The 16,274-nt window shown below is 38.4% G+C and overlaps 1 protein-coding gene across 7 annotated transcripts in view; it reads right to left on the bottom strand.

The window, feature by feature from the left end:
• Window positions 1–16,274, bottom strand: part of EXD1 (exonuclease 3'-5' domain containing 1) — a 41,901-nt gene that overhangs the window by 24,595 nt on the left and 1,032 nt on the right. For 4 of the 7 annotated variants that reach the window (XM_055537416.1, XM_055537415.1, XM_055537417.1 and 1 more), the window contains 5 exons: window positions 15,233–15,305; window positions 14,663–14,846; window positions 7,583–7,651; window positions 1,904–1,961; window positions 1,545–1,672 (listed from right to left, as the gene is read on the bottom strand). In XM_055537416.1, coding sequence (XP_055393391.1) covers window positions 1,545–1,672; window positions 1,904–1,961; window positions 7,583–7,651; window positions 14,663–14,795 — 388 coding nt within the window. In that variant the 5' untranslated portion in view covers window positions 14,796–14,846; window positions 15,233–15,305. The remainder of the gene's footprint in view (window positions 1–1,544; window positions 1,673–1,903; window positions 1,962–7,582; window positions 7,652–14,662; window positions 14,847–15,232; window positions 15,306–16,274) is intronic. The other 3 variants (XM_055537419.1, XM_055537418.1, XM_055537420.1) reach the window with 2 other exon arrangements.

Here is a 16,274-nt window from a genome sequence, read left to right on the forward strand (position 1 = left end):
ATCCATGAATCCACTTCTTTTTTGTTATATTCACTAGCTTGCTGTAGTTTTTAGATTCCACATATGTGATATCATACAATATTTAAGGTGTTCCTATATTGGGCACATATATATTTATATTATATCTTCTTCCTGGATTGATCCCTTGACCATTATGTAGTGCCCTTTTTTGTCTCTTAAAACAGTGTTTGTTTTAAAGTCTACTTTGTCTCATATGAGTATTGCTACTCCAACTTTCTTTTGATTTTATTGTCGTGTAATACTGTCTTCCATCCCTCCATACAGTATTTAAGACATATGCTTTCTAAAAGCACATTCATAATAAAAAGTATCATTGTAAAATAAATTAGTTCTGGTAATGGACCAATGTCCACATATTTGGAATTCTTTGGATCCTGAAAATTATTTTTCTAATTATGTAATTTAAAATATTAGAGGTATAGCATAACATATACTAATGTGTCTAGAAGGAAACACAGGAGGAAATCTTTGTGACTTTGAGTTAGGAAAGATTTCTTAGATATGACATCAATAGCACAATCCATAAAAGAAAGAAAATGGATAAACTGTACATCAAAGTTTAAAATGTCTTCTCTTCAAGAGATTAAGAGAATGAAAAGGCAAAGCGTAGACTTGCAGAAAATATTTGCAAAGCATGTATTTGAGAAAAGACTTGTATCCAGAATATATATAAAAAAAACTTCCAGCACTGAATAATAAGAGAACAATCAAATAAGAAAATAAGCAAGATATGAATAGACATTCACCAAAGATGTTCAGATGTCAAATAAGCACATTAAAAAATCCTCAACATCCTTAGTCATTAGGGAAATGAAAAAAACAACCAACCAACTTCCAATGGTTTCTCTTCTCACTGCAGAGTAAAAACCAAGTCCTTTTAATGATCAACAAAATCTTCCATGATCCACTGACCCCACCTCATCCCAAATTGTTCTCCTTACTCCAGCCATACTCATTTCCTTACTGTCCCTTCAAATCGTGGGATAGTCCTCTTTTGGGCCTTTGCATTTATTCATTATTTATGCCTAAAAACCAGTTCTTCCAATATTCATACATTTGATCCCTCACTTCCTTCAAGATTTTACTTTAAATGTCACCATTTCATTGATACCTTTTCTGGACACCCCAAAATTGTAAAACCACCCTTTTCACACATTTCTTCTCTTTCATTTTTTTTTTCTACTTAACATGTGGCACCAGCAAACTAATAAGTATACTAATTTATCTTGTTAGTGTGTTTCATGAACCATAACTCAAGGAATGTAGAGATACCAAACTTTAGTATCCCCAGTGTCTGGCAGATAGTGTGCACACAAATATTAAATAAATGAATCGTGATCTTTTATCTTAGTGTGCACGCAAATATTAAATAAATGAATCGTGATCTTTTATCTTAATTTGGACCCTAGAAACAATGTCCTAGCTGAGAGTTCCATATAGAACTCTGACTTTGGTTTATATACCAACTCTGAAGAACTCTGAATCACAAAAAAGCCTAGAAAATTCAGAGCCCTAGTACTCACCAGATGGGCTGTACTTGAAGTCATTCAGAAGAGAGGTTATTGGCACCTCAGGGGCAGGAGAAGCAGGCTTACGTACATTTAGGTCTTCATCTTTTATTGTATCCATCTTGGTTCTTTCTGTATTTAGACTATACTTACAAAAAACAACACTTAGGTGAACTTGTTCTTTGTTGTTAATGCCATACACACATCAGTGGTAAGGACTCTGGACCTTTCATAGAGAACCCATTTATCCACTGCTTACACTGATTTGAAGTTTATTCATTTTAGGAACTACACAACTAGTGAATTAGAGTTAAGGTTTCCTACCCTAATGTGTATATTTGGGTAACATCATAATTAAAATCATTCCATCGTACCTAACAGGCGAAGCCTTTTCTCTTACTGCACCTTGTTCCACTTCGTCCAGTAGTTCCACTGTAAAATAACCAGATGGATTACAACAGGGCTTCCAACCTGAAAGCAGTTTACTACTCCTCTCTCACCCACACCCACAGTTTGATTATGTAACACAGACAGTAACTGAGAATGAAATGTTAGTCCATAGAGGACTTCACTAACCAGTAACAAATAGAGCAGAAAAGACTAACCAAAGTACTGAAGACCCCTAATCTTATATCTCTACATAGCTTTCTTGGTCATTTAGCAGGATTAGGAACCTCTCTACATGTCCACTTTATCCTTTCTGTTCCAGGGCACAGTTGTGGTCAAGCAGATTGGTTCTAGAGACATCTTTTCTTTCCTTTTTATTCCCATCCTAATGCATCTTCCCTCATACTATGTACTGTTTGGGGTTTTACTCTTAAATCATTCACACTGACTCTTTCACAGGCTGGTACACTAAAGGTCAGAAACAAAAGGTAACAAAAGCTAGACTGGAAATCACAAAAGAAATATGAGACAGACATTCCACAGAGACTCTGAAACCACTTTTTTTTAACCTAATGGTTCACGGAATACAGGGAAATATTATATCGATATATCATTGATTCTAAGATGCACATTTTAAACAGCTCTGAAATTGGAAATGACTTAAAGTGAATACACATGATAATTAAACTGGCAGCTTTTTTCTTTCTTAAGAGTGGAATAAGAAATAATGCACCTTATCACTGATGGCATCTAAGATTCAATTAAGTATACTTGGGTACTATTCAGTGGGTGGAGAAGCTTCTCAGGGGTCACTATGTTTCAAAATGTCTCTTTTTCCTACATTCTAAAAGTAATGAGTTTTGGTCAGAGAAAGCAAAATTCACTGAAAACACATATTAGTCAATTATTATCCTTCATCTTGATAGTTCTTATTTGGGGTGCTTTCAGCACCTTGGAGACCCCTCCATGGCTAAGCCACAGAGCAAAGAAAGAAGGAGATGACCATTCTCTGATCTTAAAATTATTAACAAAGTCCAAATCATGAGAATGAATTTAGGAGGAAATGAATCCATCTGTACAGATTCCAGAGCTGGTCGGTCAGCCTTCTCCTGAGTTAGGAGATGGTAGGAGTGATTCCTTCATTTATTTTTACAAACTCATCTACAGCCTAGCTTTGTTCCAGACCAGAACTCTGCTCTATTGCAAAGTCTAACAGTCAAAACACAATTAAGAATCACTCTACTACTACTACCATCACTGGCATTTTGAAAAGGTGTTCAAGGGACAAAAAGTGTTTCCAGCAGCGTTCCGTTAGGTTCAGTTGCTCAGTTGTGTCCAACTCTTTGTGACCCCATGGACTGCAGCATGCCAGGCCTCCCCGTCCATCACCAACTCCCAGAGTTTACTCAAACTCATGTCCATTGAGTCAGTGATGCCATCCAACCATTTCATCCTCTGTCGTGCCCTTCTCCTCCTGCCTTCAATCTTTCCCAGCATCAGGGTCTTTTCCAAGGAGTCAGTTCTTCGCATCAGGTGGCCAAAGTACTGGAGTTTCAGCTTCAGCATCAGTCCTTCCAAAGAAATCCCAGGGCTGATCTCCTTCAGAATGGACTGGTTGGATCTCCTTGCAGTCCAAGGGACTCTCAAGAGTCTTCTCTAACACCACAGTTCAAAAGCATCAATTCTTCGGTGCTCAGCTTTCTTTATAGTCCAACTCTCACACCCATACATTGCTACTGGGAAAACCATAGCTTTGATTAGACGGACCTTTGTTGGCAAACTAATGTCTCTGCTTTTTAATATGCTGTCTATGTTTGTCATAGCTTTTCTTCCAAGGAGAAAGTGTCTTAATTTCATGGCTGCAGTCACCATCTGCAGTGATTTTGGAGCCCAAAATAATAAAGTCTCTCACTGTTTCTATTGTTTCCCCATCTATTTGCCATAAAGTGATGGGACCAGATGCCATGATCTTAGTTTTCTAAATGTTGAGTTTTAAGCCAATTTTTTCCCTCTCCTCTTTCACTTTCATCAAGAGGCTCTTTAGTTCTTCTTCACTTTCTGCCATAAGGGTGGTGTTATCTGCATATCTGAGGTTATTGATATTTCTCCCGACAATCTTGATTCCAGCTTATGCTTCATCCAGCCCAGCATTTCTCATGATGTACTCTGCATATAAATTCAATAAACAGGGTGACAATACACAGCCTTGATACACTGCTTTCCTAATTTGGAACCAGTCTGTTATTCTATGTCCACTTCTAACTGTTGCTTCCTGACCTGCATACAGATTTCTCAGGAGGCAGGTCAGATAGTCTGGTATGCCCATCTCTTTCAGAATTTTCCAATTTGTGGTGATCCACACAATCAAAGGCTTTGGCATAGTCAATAAAGCAGAAATATATGTTTTTCTGGAACTCTCTTGCGTTTTCGATGATCCAGCGGATGTTGGCAATTTGATCTCTGGTTTCTCTGCCTTTTCTAAAAGCAGCTTGAACATCTGGAAGTTCATAGTTCATATATTGTTGAAGCCTGGCTTGGAGAATTTTGAGCATTACTTTACTACGGTGTGAGATGAGTGCAATTGTGCGGTAGTTTGAGTATTCTTTGGCACTGCCTTTCTTTGGGACTGGAATGAAAACTGACCTTTTCCAGTCCTGTGGCCACTGCTGAGTTTTCCAAATTTGCTGGCATATTGAGTGCAGCACTTTCACAGCATCATCTTTCAGGATTTGAAATAGCCCAACTGGAATTATATCACCTCCACTAGCTTTGTTTGTGGTGATGCTTCCTAAGGCCCACTTGACTTCACATTCCAGGATGTCTGGCTCTAGGTGAGTGATCACACCATCGTGATTATCTGGGTCATGAGGATCTTTTTTGTATAGTTCTTCTGTGTATTCTTGCCACCTCTTAATATCTTCTGCTTCTGTTAGGTCCATACCATTCCAGTCCTCTATTATGCCCATCTTTGCATGAAATGTTTCCTTGGTACCTCTAATTTTCTTGAAGAGACCTCTACTCTTTCCCATTCTATTGTTTTCCTCTATTTCTTTGCACTGATTACTGAGGAAGGCTTTCTTATCTCTCCTTGCTATTCTTTAGAACTCTGCATTCAAATGGGTATATCTTTACTTTTCTCCTTTGCTTTTCACTTCTCTTCTTTTCACAGCTATTTGTAAGGCATCCTCAACCAGCCATTTTGCTTCTTTGCATTTTTTTTCTTGCAGATGGTCTTGATCCCTGTCTCCTGTACAATGTCACGAACCTCCATCCATAGTTCTTCAGGCACTCTCTCTATCAGATCTAGTGCCTTGAATCTATTTGTCACTTCCACTGTATAATCGTAAGGGATTTGATTTAGGTCATACCTGAATGGTCTAGTGGTTTTCCCTACTTTCTTCAATGTAAGTCCGAATTTGGCAATAAGGAGTTCATGATCTGAACCACAGTCAGCTCCCGGTCTTGTTTTTGCTGACTGTATAGAACTTCTCCATCTTTAGCTGCAAAAAATACAATCAATTTGATTTTGGTATTGACCATCTGGTGATGTCCATGTGTACAGTCTTCTCTTGTGTTGAAGAGGGAGTTCGCTATGACCAGTGCGGTCTCTTAGCAAAACTCTGTTAGCCTTTGCTCCACTTCATTTTGTACTCCAAGTCCAAATATTTCGGTTATTCCGGGTGTTTCTTGACTTCCTACTTTTGTTTTCCAATCCCCTATAGTGAAAAGGACATCTTTTGGGGGAGTTTAGTCCTAGAAGGTCGTGTAGGTCTTCACAGAATTGTTCAACTTCAGCTTCTTAAGCATTACTGGTTGGGGCATAGAGTTGGATTACTGTGATATTGAATGGTTTGCCTTGGAAATGAACAGAAATCATTCTGTCGTTTTTGAGATTGCATCCAAGCACTGCATTTCGGACTCTTTTGTTAACTATGATGGCTACTCCATTTCTTCTAAGGGATTCTTGCCCACAGTAGTAGATACAATAGTCATCTGAGTTAAATTCACCCATTCCAGTCCATTTTAGTTCGCTGATTCCTAAAATGTTGACGTTCACTCTTGCCACCTGTTTGACCACTTCCAATTTACCTTGATTCATGGACCTAACATTCCAGGTTCCTATGCAATATTACTCTTTACAGCATCGGACTTTGCTTCTATCACCAGTCACATCCACAACTGGGTGTTGTTTTTGCTTTGGCTCCACCTCTTCATTGTTTCTGGAGTTAGATCTCCACTAATCTCCAGTAGCATATTGAGCACCTACTGACCTGGGGAGTTCATCTTTCAGTGTCCTATCTTTTTGCCTTTTCATACTATTCATGGGGTTCTCAAGTAGCATACTCCAGTAGCATACTGAGTGAGAAAGGGCAGCTAGGTAAGCTGGCTGGACTTGTCTGCTTTAAAGTAGGTCTGGACTGGTAGCCATTAATTTGGTGAAATTTTCATCTCTCCCTAAATTCTATTTAGCTCACAAAACAATCTTTCAAGACGTAGTAATCTCTCATTTACAGGAGTCCTTTTCCTTCCTCGTATCTGCCTCAATGATCAGAAATGCAGTTCTATGAGGTCCTAGGTCTTCCATCCCCCTACTCCCTTCCACCCAATACTGATATTTACTCCTCCTTGGAGGGCTATTTGCTTTTGTGTCCTTGAAAGCAAGAACAGTTCTTGTTTGCAACCTTTTTCCTCTTGTTTCATTTGGCTTGTCTGAAGCACACTGACGAGTGTCTATATTCCTTTAGGCAAATAATTGGATCTATTCTTGATAAATGGTTTTTGCTGACAGAAATAAAGAGCGGGGCCACTTCCTGTAATTGCAAAACCCCAAAAGGTCTGAAAACCAAAAATTTTGTGTAACTCTTTTGGGAGCAAAACCTGAACTGTCATACTACTTATAGTCCTATTTTATCCCACTTAGTATGATTATCCACCCATTTTTCTGCAGAAATGTGTTATTAGAGTGCTGACCAGACCCACTTCAAGTATTATGTATTATGACCAGTATATACCCTTTGTTATTGTTTAGTTGCTAAGTACTGTCTGACTCTTTTGCAACCCCATGGGCTCCACAGGAGCCCACAAGGCTCCTATGTCCATGGAATTCTTCAGGCAAGAATTCTGGAGTGAGTTGCCATTTTCTTCCCCAAGAGATCTTCCCGACCCAGGGATCGTACCGGGGTCTCCCTCATTCCAGGCGGAGTCTTTACTGTCTGAGCCACCAGGGAAGCTCCCATACCCTTTGTTAGGTTTTTAAAAATCCAGAACTAGACTTGGGTTCTGAAACATTTGGCCCCCAAGGTTTCAAATACTGTACTGTGGATGTACTGTGAACGTGTGGTGTTAAACTCACTTGCTGAACAAGATAACTCCTCTCTGTTCAGACTGATAACTCTGCCTGCAAACTGACCTCTAATATTGAGAACCAGCTGTCCTCACATTGTAAAACCAAGATGATTAAAATTCTTTAAGACAGTTCTGTTCACAGTACCTACTGCAACAGTAAGATAAGGGACAATTCTCAAATACCAACTTTAAGAGTTCATTAATGCAAGACAACATCTTGCGCCACCCCCTCACCACCAAATATTGGAATGAGGCAGAGCAGTGAGCTTCCTGCTACTGCAAATCCCGATACCAGCAAGTAGGAAACATGAAGCTCTCACCATTCACAATCTCATGTCCAAAAAACATCTTCACTCCTGGGACACTGAGACCGGTCTCTACATTCTTCACTGTTATAGAAAACAATTGATTTGATTAATTAAAAAGTAATAGTCCCTAAAACTTTAAGAAAATATGATACCTCTCAAAATTGCCCAAATCTGAATTTTATAAAAACCACCAAATTATCTTCCCCAAGGAATGAAGAGTCAAAGCTAAAATATAGCTAAATTACAAAGCTATAACCTTGAAACAAGTAGTATAAAGAACAGAGGGAACCCCAGAATGATCAAAGATACACTGAAAAGGCAGAAGTAATACACCAAATGTAAACTTCTGCCAAGAATATCCTAAGGCCTCTGGGGCTAAAGACTATCTATTTATTATATTTCTACTGATTTTCATTCCACCTAACTCCAGAAAAATTTAAGGCATCTGACTACTTCTAGAGTCCACAGCCTTTTCATGCTACATGCCTGATCTATGAATTTTCAGAGACAACAGCCCAACCCCTGGCCCAATTACAGGCTCTTCATGAGTAGGTAAAGGATTTAGAAGTTTAGATGTCATGTTTACAACACAGTGTCATTTTTTCTAGATGGAAATGCTCACAGCATCTGTATATCTCCACATCTCTCAGCAACTGAAAACAGTGGAGTTTCACTCTCACTAGTCCATTGAATATATTCTTTGCTGTTATTGCTGTTCAGTCACTAAGTCATGTCTGACTCTTTGCAACCCTGCTGATTGTAGCACATCATGCTTTCCTGTTCTTCACTATCTCCCAGAGTTTGCTCAAATTCATGTCCATTGAGTTGGTGATACTATTTAACCTTCTCATCCTCTGCTGCCCTCTTCTCCTTTTGTCTTCAACCTTCCTCAGCAGTAGGGTCTTTTCCAATGACTCAGCTCTTCAAATCAGGTGGCCAAAGTATAGGAGTTTCAGCTTCATTATCAGTCCTTCCAATGAATATTCAGGGTTGATTTCCTTTAGGATCGACTGATTTGATCTCTGTGCAGTACAAACTCTGCAGACTCCCAAAAGGCTTCTCCAGCACAATTCGAAAGCATCAATTCTTTGATGCTCAGCCTTCTTTATGGTCCAATTCTCACATCTGTACATGACTACAGGAAAAACCATAGCTTTGACTATATGGACTGTCTAGGTTTGTCATAGCTTTCCTTCCAAGGAGCAAGTATTTTTTAATTTCATTGCTGCAGTCACCATCTGCAATGATTCTGGAGTCCAAGAAAACAAAATCTGTCACTGCTTCCACTTTTTCCCTATCTATTTGCCATGAAGCGATGGGACAGATGCCATGATCTTAAGTTTTTTGAATGCTGAGTTTTAAGCCAGCTTTTTCACTCTCCTCTTTCACCCTCATCAGGAGGTTCTTCAGTTACTATTCACTTTCTGCCATTAAAGTGGTATTATCTGTATATCTGAGGTTGTTGGTATTTCTCCTGGCAATCTTGATTCCAGCTTATAATTCATCCAGTCTGGGATTTTACATGATGTACTCTGCATATAAGTTAAATAGACAGTTACAATATACAGCCTCGTCATACTCCTTTCCCAACGTTTAACCAGTCTGTTGTTCCATGTAAAGTTCTGACTGTTGTTTCTTGATCTGCATACAGGTCTCTCAGAAGACAGGTAACTGATATCTGATATTGGTTGTCTGATATTTCCATCTCTTAAGTGTTTTCCACAGTTTGTTGTGATCCACACAGTCAAAGGCTTTATTATAGTCATTGAAGCAGATGTGCTTTTTTTTTGGAATTCCTTTGCTTCCTCTATGATCCAACAAATGTTGGCAATTTGATCTCTTGTTCCTCTGCCTTTTCTAAACCCAGCCTGTACATGTGGAAGTTCTCAGTTCATGTACTGCTGAAGCCTAGCTTGAAGGATTTTGAGCATAACCTTACTAGATGCAAAATGAGCACAACTGTATGGTAGTTTGAACATCCTTTGGCACTGCCCTTCTTTGGGACTGGAATGAAATGATTTTTTCCTGTCCTGTGGCCACTGCTAAGTTTTCCAAACTTGCTGACATATTGAGTGCAGCACTTCAGCAGCAGCATCTTTTAGGATTTTAAATAGCTCAGATGGAATATATCCTGTGGTCAAAGATCACCAACTGCCTATTTGTAAAATCCCCTGGAAGTTTACTATCTTATACTTGGCTCTCATGCATCCTTTGACAATACTGTTCTCTACTTTGAGTTACAAGACATTCTTAGTGTTTATTTCCTTTCCTACTAATTATCCAGAGTCATCATACTAAGCACCTAAGCTAGGCACCATGCTAATTAATTGCCTATGTTTAATTATCCAGTAACATAATGAGACAGGCATTTCATTATCTTCTTTATGGAGGAATCTGAGGCTCAGAAAGGTTGAATAACTTGCTCAAGGTCACACTACTAGTAAAAGAGTCAGGATTCAAACCCAGGCCTCAGTGATTTTAATATTCATCTTATAACCAGCATTCCAGCGCCTCCCTGATTTGCTCCTTCTGGTCTCCTCAGCTGCCTCTACCACCACTGCTTGCCACTTACACACTGACAGTCCCTAGGTTATGTTCTTCATCCTTCTACCTTCTCCTTGAGTGATCATATCCACTTCCTAGTCATCCTAATCCCTCATTTCTCCAATATGGATTATTTCTCTGAGGTCTACTCGAATTTTCAACTAATGGCAGACTTACTGCAAGATTTTTCAAACTGATCATTACCTTCTTGCAGTAACCAACAAACCTGTTCCTCTTCCCATTTCAATCAATAACAGTATTATATGTCAAATCTCCGTCATAAATGTAGGAGTCATTTTCCATTGCTCTTTGACTATCTAATTTATTAATAATCCCCTCTCTTAAGCATTTCTAGAATCTGTCTTCTCCATCCCTTGACAAGATTAAGCTCTGACTCCCATTACTTCCTCTTTACTGGGTACCTTGATTGCCTGAATAGTTCCCTGTCTATTCTCCTTGTCTCTTGTTTCTCCCTACTTCAAAGTTTCCTTCACACTGCTATCATAGTGATGTCACTCCCTGCTTTACCCAAATAGTACATAAAATAAGTAAATCAGTTCAATTCATTCATTTAGTCATGTCCAACTCTTTGAAACCCCATGGACTGCAGCATGCCAGGCTTCCCTGTCCATCACCAACTCCTGGAGCTTGCTCAAACTCATGTCCATTGAGTCACTGATGCCATCCAACCATCTCATCCTCTGTCATCCCCTTCTCCTGCCTTCAGTCTTTCCCAGAATCCGGGTCTTTTCCAAGGAGTCAGTTCTTCGCATCAGGTGGCCAAAGGATTGGAGTTTCAGCTTCAACATCAGTCCTTCCAATGAATATTCAGGACTGATTTCCTTTAGGAGGGACTGGTTGTATCTCCTTGCAGTCCAAGGGACTCTCAAGAGTCCTCTTCAACACCACAGTACAAAAGCATCAATTCTTTAGCATTCAGCTTTCTTTATGGTCCTATTCTCACATCCATACGTGACTACTGGAAAAACCATAGCTTTAAGTAAATAGGTATAAAGAAATACATTCAACTTCTTTAGGAATATTTTTTAAAACACGCCAAAATAAAATATCACTCTTTGCCTATAATACTAATAAACTCTGAGAAAAGATACACATTTGCATTTCTTAAAAACTCAAGGCTAGGTTATTTACTGAAATTCACTCACACATTACTAGTAGCAAAGTAAAAACACATAACCTTTTGAAAAACTATTTAGAAACATGCATCAGAAACATTTAAAATATCTGTAACTCTCACCCAGTATTTTCACTTCTAGGAACTATTCCTAAGACAATAATTATAAAATATAACAAATATCAAAATGTATTTTATAATTATAATTTATTATAACTCATAATTATAAAATATACAATTATTTTAATTGTAACTTACTATAATTTATAATTATAAAATATTACAAAATTTTTAAGGTTTTTAAGCTTTTCATTTTAAAATGTTTAGCCATTAAACTGAAGTTTCAATTAATATAAGAAAATGTTACACTGTTAACTAAAAAAATGCATATATGATATACCCAATTTCTTATGTCAACTACATTAAAACTATGTAATTAAACACTAGAGAGAAATATACCAAAAATTTCATCAGAATTGAACACTGTTGAACGAGCATGTGGCATTTACTGACTATTATCTACTTAGTGCCATTTATTCAGGCTCATTCTCCCCAGACAGCAGTGTCTATTAAATTTCCAAGACATCTCTTTAAGATGAGATACAACCCCTACCCTATCTTTCCTCTTCCTCCTGTGTTTAACTCCACCAGCTACTACTATATCCCCTTGAGGTTTGAAGCCATATGGTGAACATGGTACTACAGAGAGACAAAGAAGAACTTTGGGGAGAGTCACAGTAGCTCTGGGATATGTGCCTTCTTTTATATGATTTATTTAGGCCACTAGAAGTGAATCTGTTTCTAGCAGCTGAGCACAGTTCCTAACTGATACAGCATTAAAAATTTCAGGCAAGTAATTTGAAAATCTATATGACTCCAATTTAAAAGATATTTCAGATTGTTTCTCTTTGCTTTCAGAAGTTCCAAATGTTATGACATGTGGAGGTCCTTCTGATCTGCCCCATGCTTATTTCTCTTCTCCAGCCTTATCTCTCACCACATCCTCACACTGAAATTTACTTAGATTGTCTTTTGGGGGTTTTTTGGCTGCACCATAAGGCATGAAGATTCTCAGTTCTTTGACCAGGGATAGAACCCCTAGTCTTGGGCAGTGGAAGTGAGGAGTCTTCACCACTGGACCTCAGGCAAGTCCCATACTTAACATTTTCTGAATGCACCAAGTTTTCAGTTCTCTACTTTTACATATGCTGCTACTTCTTCCTAAAACAATGGTTCTCTCAAAGAGTGTTCTCCAGCACAGAATCAGCATCACCTGCAAACTTCTTGGAAACACAAATTCTTGAACCCCACTTAAGACCATGAGAATCAGAAACTCTTTAAGGGTGTGGGAGGCATCAATCTGTGTTTGAACAAGTCTTTCAAGTGATTCTGAAATATAGATGAAGTCTGAGAATCACTGGCTTAAAACAAACTTCCCTGCTTTTCCCAACCAGTTAACTCTTGTGAAGTTACATCTAATTACAAATACAGTTCTGACATCAATTCCTCCTTTGAGAAGCCTTCCCCACTGTCTCAGATCTAAATTAGAAACTTTGTGTTTCCATAGTGTCCTGTGTGTCCTTCTATCAGAGGATATCACACTGCATTATATCTTTCTACTTATTTATCTGTCTCCTTCAGTTCAGTTCAGTCCAGTCGCTCAGTCATGTCTGACTCTTTGTGACCCCATGAATTGCAGCACGCCAGGCCTCCCTGTCCACCACCAACTCCTGGAGTTCACCCAAACTCATGTCCATCGAGTCAGTGATGCCATCCAGCCATCTCATCCTCTGTCATCCCCTTCTCCTCCTGCCCCCAATCCCTCCTAGCATCAGGGTCTTTTCCAATGTGTCAACTCTTCATATGAGGTGGCCAAAGTATTGGAGTTTCAGCTTCAGCATCAGTCCTTCCAATGAACACCCAGGACTGATCTCCTTTAGGATGGACTGGTTGGATCTCCTTGCAGTCCAAGGGACTCTCAAGAGTCTTCTCCTATACCACAGCTCAAAAGCATCAATTCTTCGGCGCTCAGCTTTCTTCACAGTCCAACTCTCACATCCATACATGACCACTGGAAAAACCACAGACTTGACTAGATGGACCTTTGTTGGCAAAGTAACGTCTCTGCTTTTTAATACGCTGTCTTGGTTGGTCATAACTTTCCTTCCAAGGAGTAAGCGTCTTTTAATTTCATGGCTGCAATCACCATCTGCAGCGATTTTGGAGCCACCAAAATAAAGTCTGACACTGTTTCCACTGTTTCCCCATTTATTGGCTATGAAGTGATAGGACCAGAAGCCATGATCTTTGTTTTCTGAATGTTGAGCTTTAAGCCAATTTTTTCACTCTCCTCTTTCACTTTTATCAAGAGGCTTTTTAGTTCCTCTTCACTTTCTGCCATAAGGGTGGTATCATCTGCATATCTGAGGTTATTAATATTTCTCCTTACTAGTCTAAGTTTTTCAAGGACAGAGACCATATTATTCTTATCCATATCCCTGGTACCCAGCACGGTACCTGAGAGATAAAACTCAATAAATGATTACCAAATGAATTAATATTGCAAAAGCCTGATATAGTCCCATCCTAGCCCACAAAAGTTTAACTAATAATATGGCTTAACAATAATACTAATCTCTCAAATGTCATTTACACCTTTCAATTGTGAACTTGAAATTTACTGTGCCAGGAAAACAACTACTCTAAGAAGTCAATATTCTAACTGAATAAAAACTCTACATTGAGGCTTCAAGGTGAACACATGGAAGAGGCTAAAAGGGTGGCATGCTTAGAGACAGTAGAAACACTGAGCCCGTTCCCACAAACCTTGCCCTATAAATCTCCTCCATCTGGCTGTTCCTGAATTATATCCTCCATAAAGGAACTGGAATTGAAACTGGGAGGTGTAAAGGCTATACTGTGACTGTGAGGATAACAGGCGATCACTGAAGTGGCAGAGTAGGAGCACAAGATGCCTCATCTCTCCTGGAATCTTTCAGCCACTGCACTATTCCTCAGCAGTCTACCTCCGGGCTTCTTTGTGCATGACAAAAATTAGACCCTTACCGTCTTTAGAATTCGTCTGTTGAAGCCAAAAGCAATTCTATCTAATACAATTTTCATTTTTAATTTCAAGGTACATATGGAGAGAAATTAAAAGATGTACCCAATTTTAAAAAAACCTATATACTGAAATTTTCCACTATCATGTCAATAGAAGTACAGAGGTGGACAAGCCAGCATACACAGTCATATTGCTCTGTTAGGGAAAATAACATTCTAATCTTCCTCCCACCTTTCCCTAAAATAGGATTAATGCCACTCTTCCAGTTGCTAAGAGAGCCCAGAATCATCACCCAAACACACTTATTAGTCTCCTAGAAGGCAGGAGATTATGAGAAATAAAATGAGACCTTTCTTCAGAACAACAATCTTGTCAGGGTCCACATGCTGCAGCACTCCTTCAAAAATGCCACAAACTAATGTAAGTCTCACTCTTCTCCACAAAATCTGGTTGAGGAAATGATAGTCACTGCTGAGATCCATGCTATTTGATTCCAAGAGGAGTCTTAAATAATCTTCTTTAATATCTAAACCCTTGAAAATAAAAGAGATCTATGATTTTTTAAATATTTTGGGAGAAATGAGGTTATTTTTCCTTTCATCATACTTGGGACAAGAAAAATAAAAATATTCGAGTAATTCTGCTTATCGTTTAGAATTATAATGAGAAAAAGATCATTGCAAGTATCAACTCTAACTTATACATGGGAAACTGAAAAGTATAAGACTTCAGGCAAAGAGGGTTTGATTTCTTTGTCTATAACATGGCCTAATATCACCTATCCTTCCTTAGCTAAATGGAGCAAGCAAAAGCATATACATACACCATTTTAACATCAGCCAAAAAAACTAAAAGATCAAATGAAAAAAAAATGATATTGGCAAACACTTGACAACACATGTTGCAATGAATTGTTTACCCAGAAATGTCCAGGATCTAATCTCTTCTGGATATAACCTCTTCTAGATTAATAACACTTCCAGAGTTTCACACTGTTAACAACCAAAGAATAAGTGAGTTAGAATTATCACAATTTCTGCATTACCAATCCAATTGCCATTGTCACTCTGAGGGCCATTCCACCCCACCTTAGCCACAGCTCAGGGACTGGGCTGCTGTGATGTCACCAACCAGTCATGTGCAGCCTGACAGATTAAACCGCCACATGCCACACAGTGGTTTTCTAAAATTCAACTGTTTTTGTAAAAATGATGTATGCTCATTATAAAAAGGATAACAATACAGAAATGCACAAAAACTTTATCTTGCAGAAATAACTATCATTCACAGTAGATACTCTTATATTCCTTAGTGTAATACTGTAATTTAAAAGATGAATTCTTTTTTAAAAAAAGATCTTTTAGAACAATCCTGTTATTTGGATGTCTTTGTATTTTGAACCTCAGCTAAGTGTTCCTCCAAAAGGTTTAAATTTAAAAGTGGCTTGCCTTCACCACACTTGGAATAGTCAACTAGTGAATTCTGCAACTTAGTTTAACTACAAAACATTGACCAAATAACTAAGGCCCAATTCATCTAGGAAGAAAGTGAGAAGTTACATAGTGTTTTTAACCAGATAAATAACTTACACTTTAATATTTTAAGGTCTAGCAAGTGTTTTCACAACTGTTATTTGTTGCCTACAACAACTGCCTGATTTACATATGTAGAAACTGAGGCTTAAATTAAGATTTAAGACACCTGCCCAAGGTTACACAGCTAGAAAGTAGTGGAACCTGAACTAAAACCAGGCCCCTAGTGGAGACGAGTGCAGCACCGAGTGTTATGCTTCCAGAGGGAACACAGAACAAAGTCACCAGAGTGCCTGGAAAAATAATTCTTCCTTGTTCCAGTCAATTCAACAAGCAAAAGGGGAATTTTTACAGAAATAAAAGAGAATATAAAAATGGAAAAACCAGCCCTTACTAGAGATAAAAATTAACTTACATTTTTAAAAGATA

The sequence above is a fragment of the Bubalus kerabau genome, chromosome 10, assembly GCF_029407905.1.
Source record: "Bubalus kerabau isolate K-KA32 ecotype Philippines breed swamp buffalo chromosome 10, PCC_UOA_SB_1v2, whole genome shotgun sequence".
NCBI classification, from domain to species: domain Eukaryota; kingdom Metazoa; phylum Chordata; class Mammalia; order Artiodactyla; family Bovidae; genus Bubalus; species Bubalus kerabau.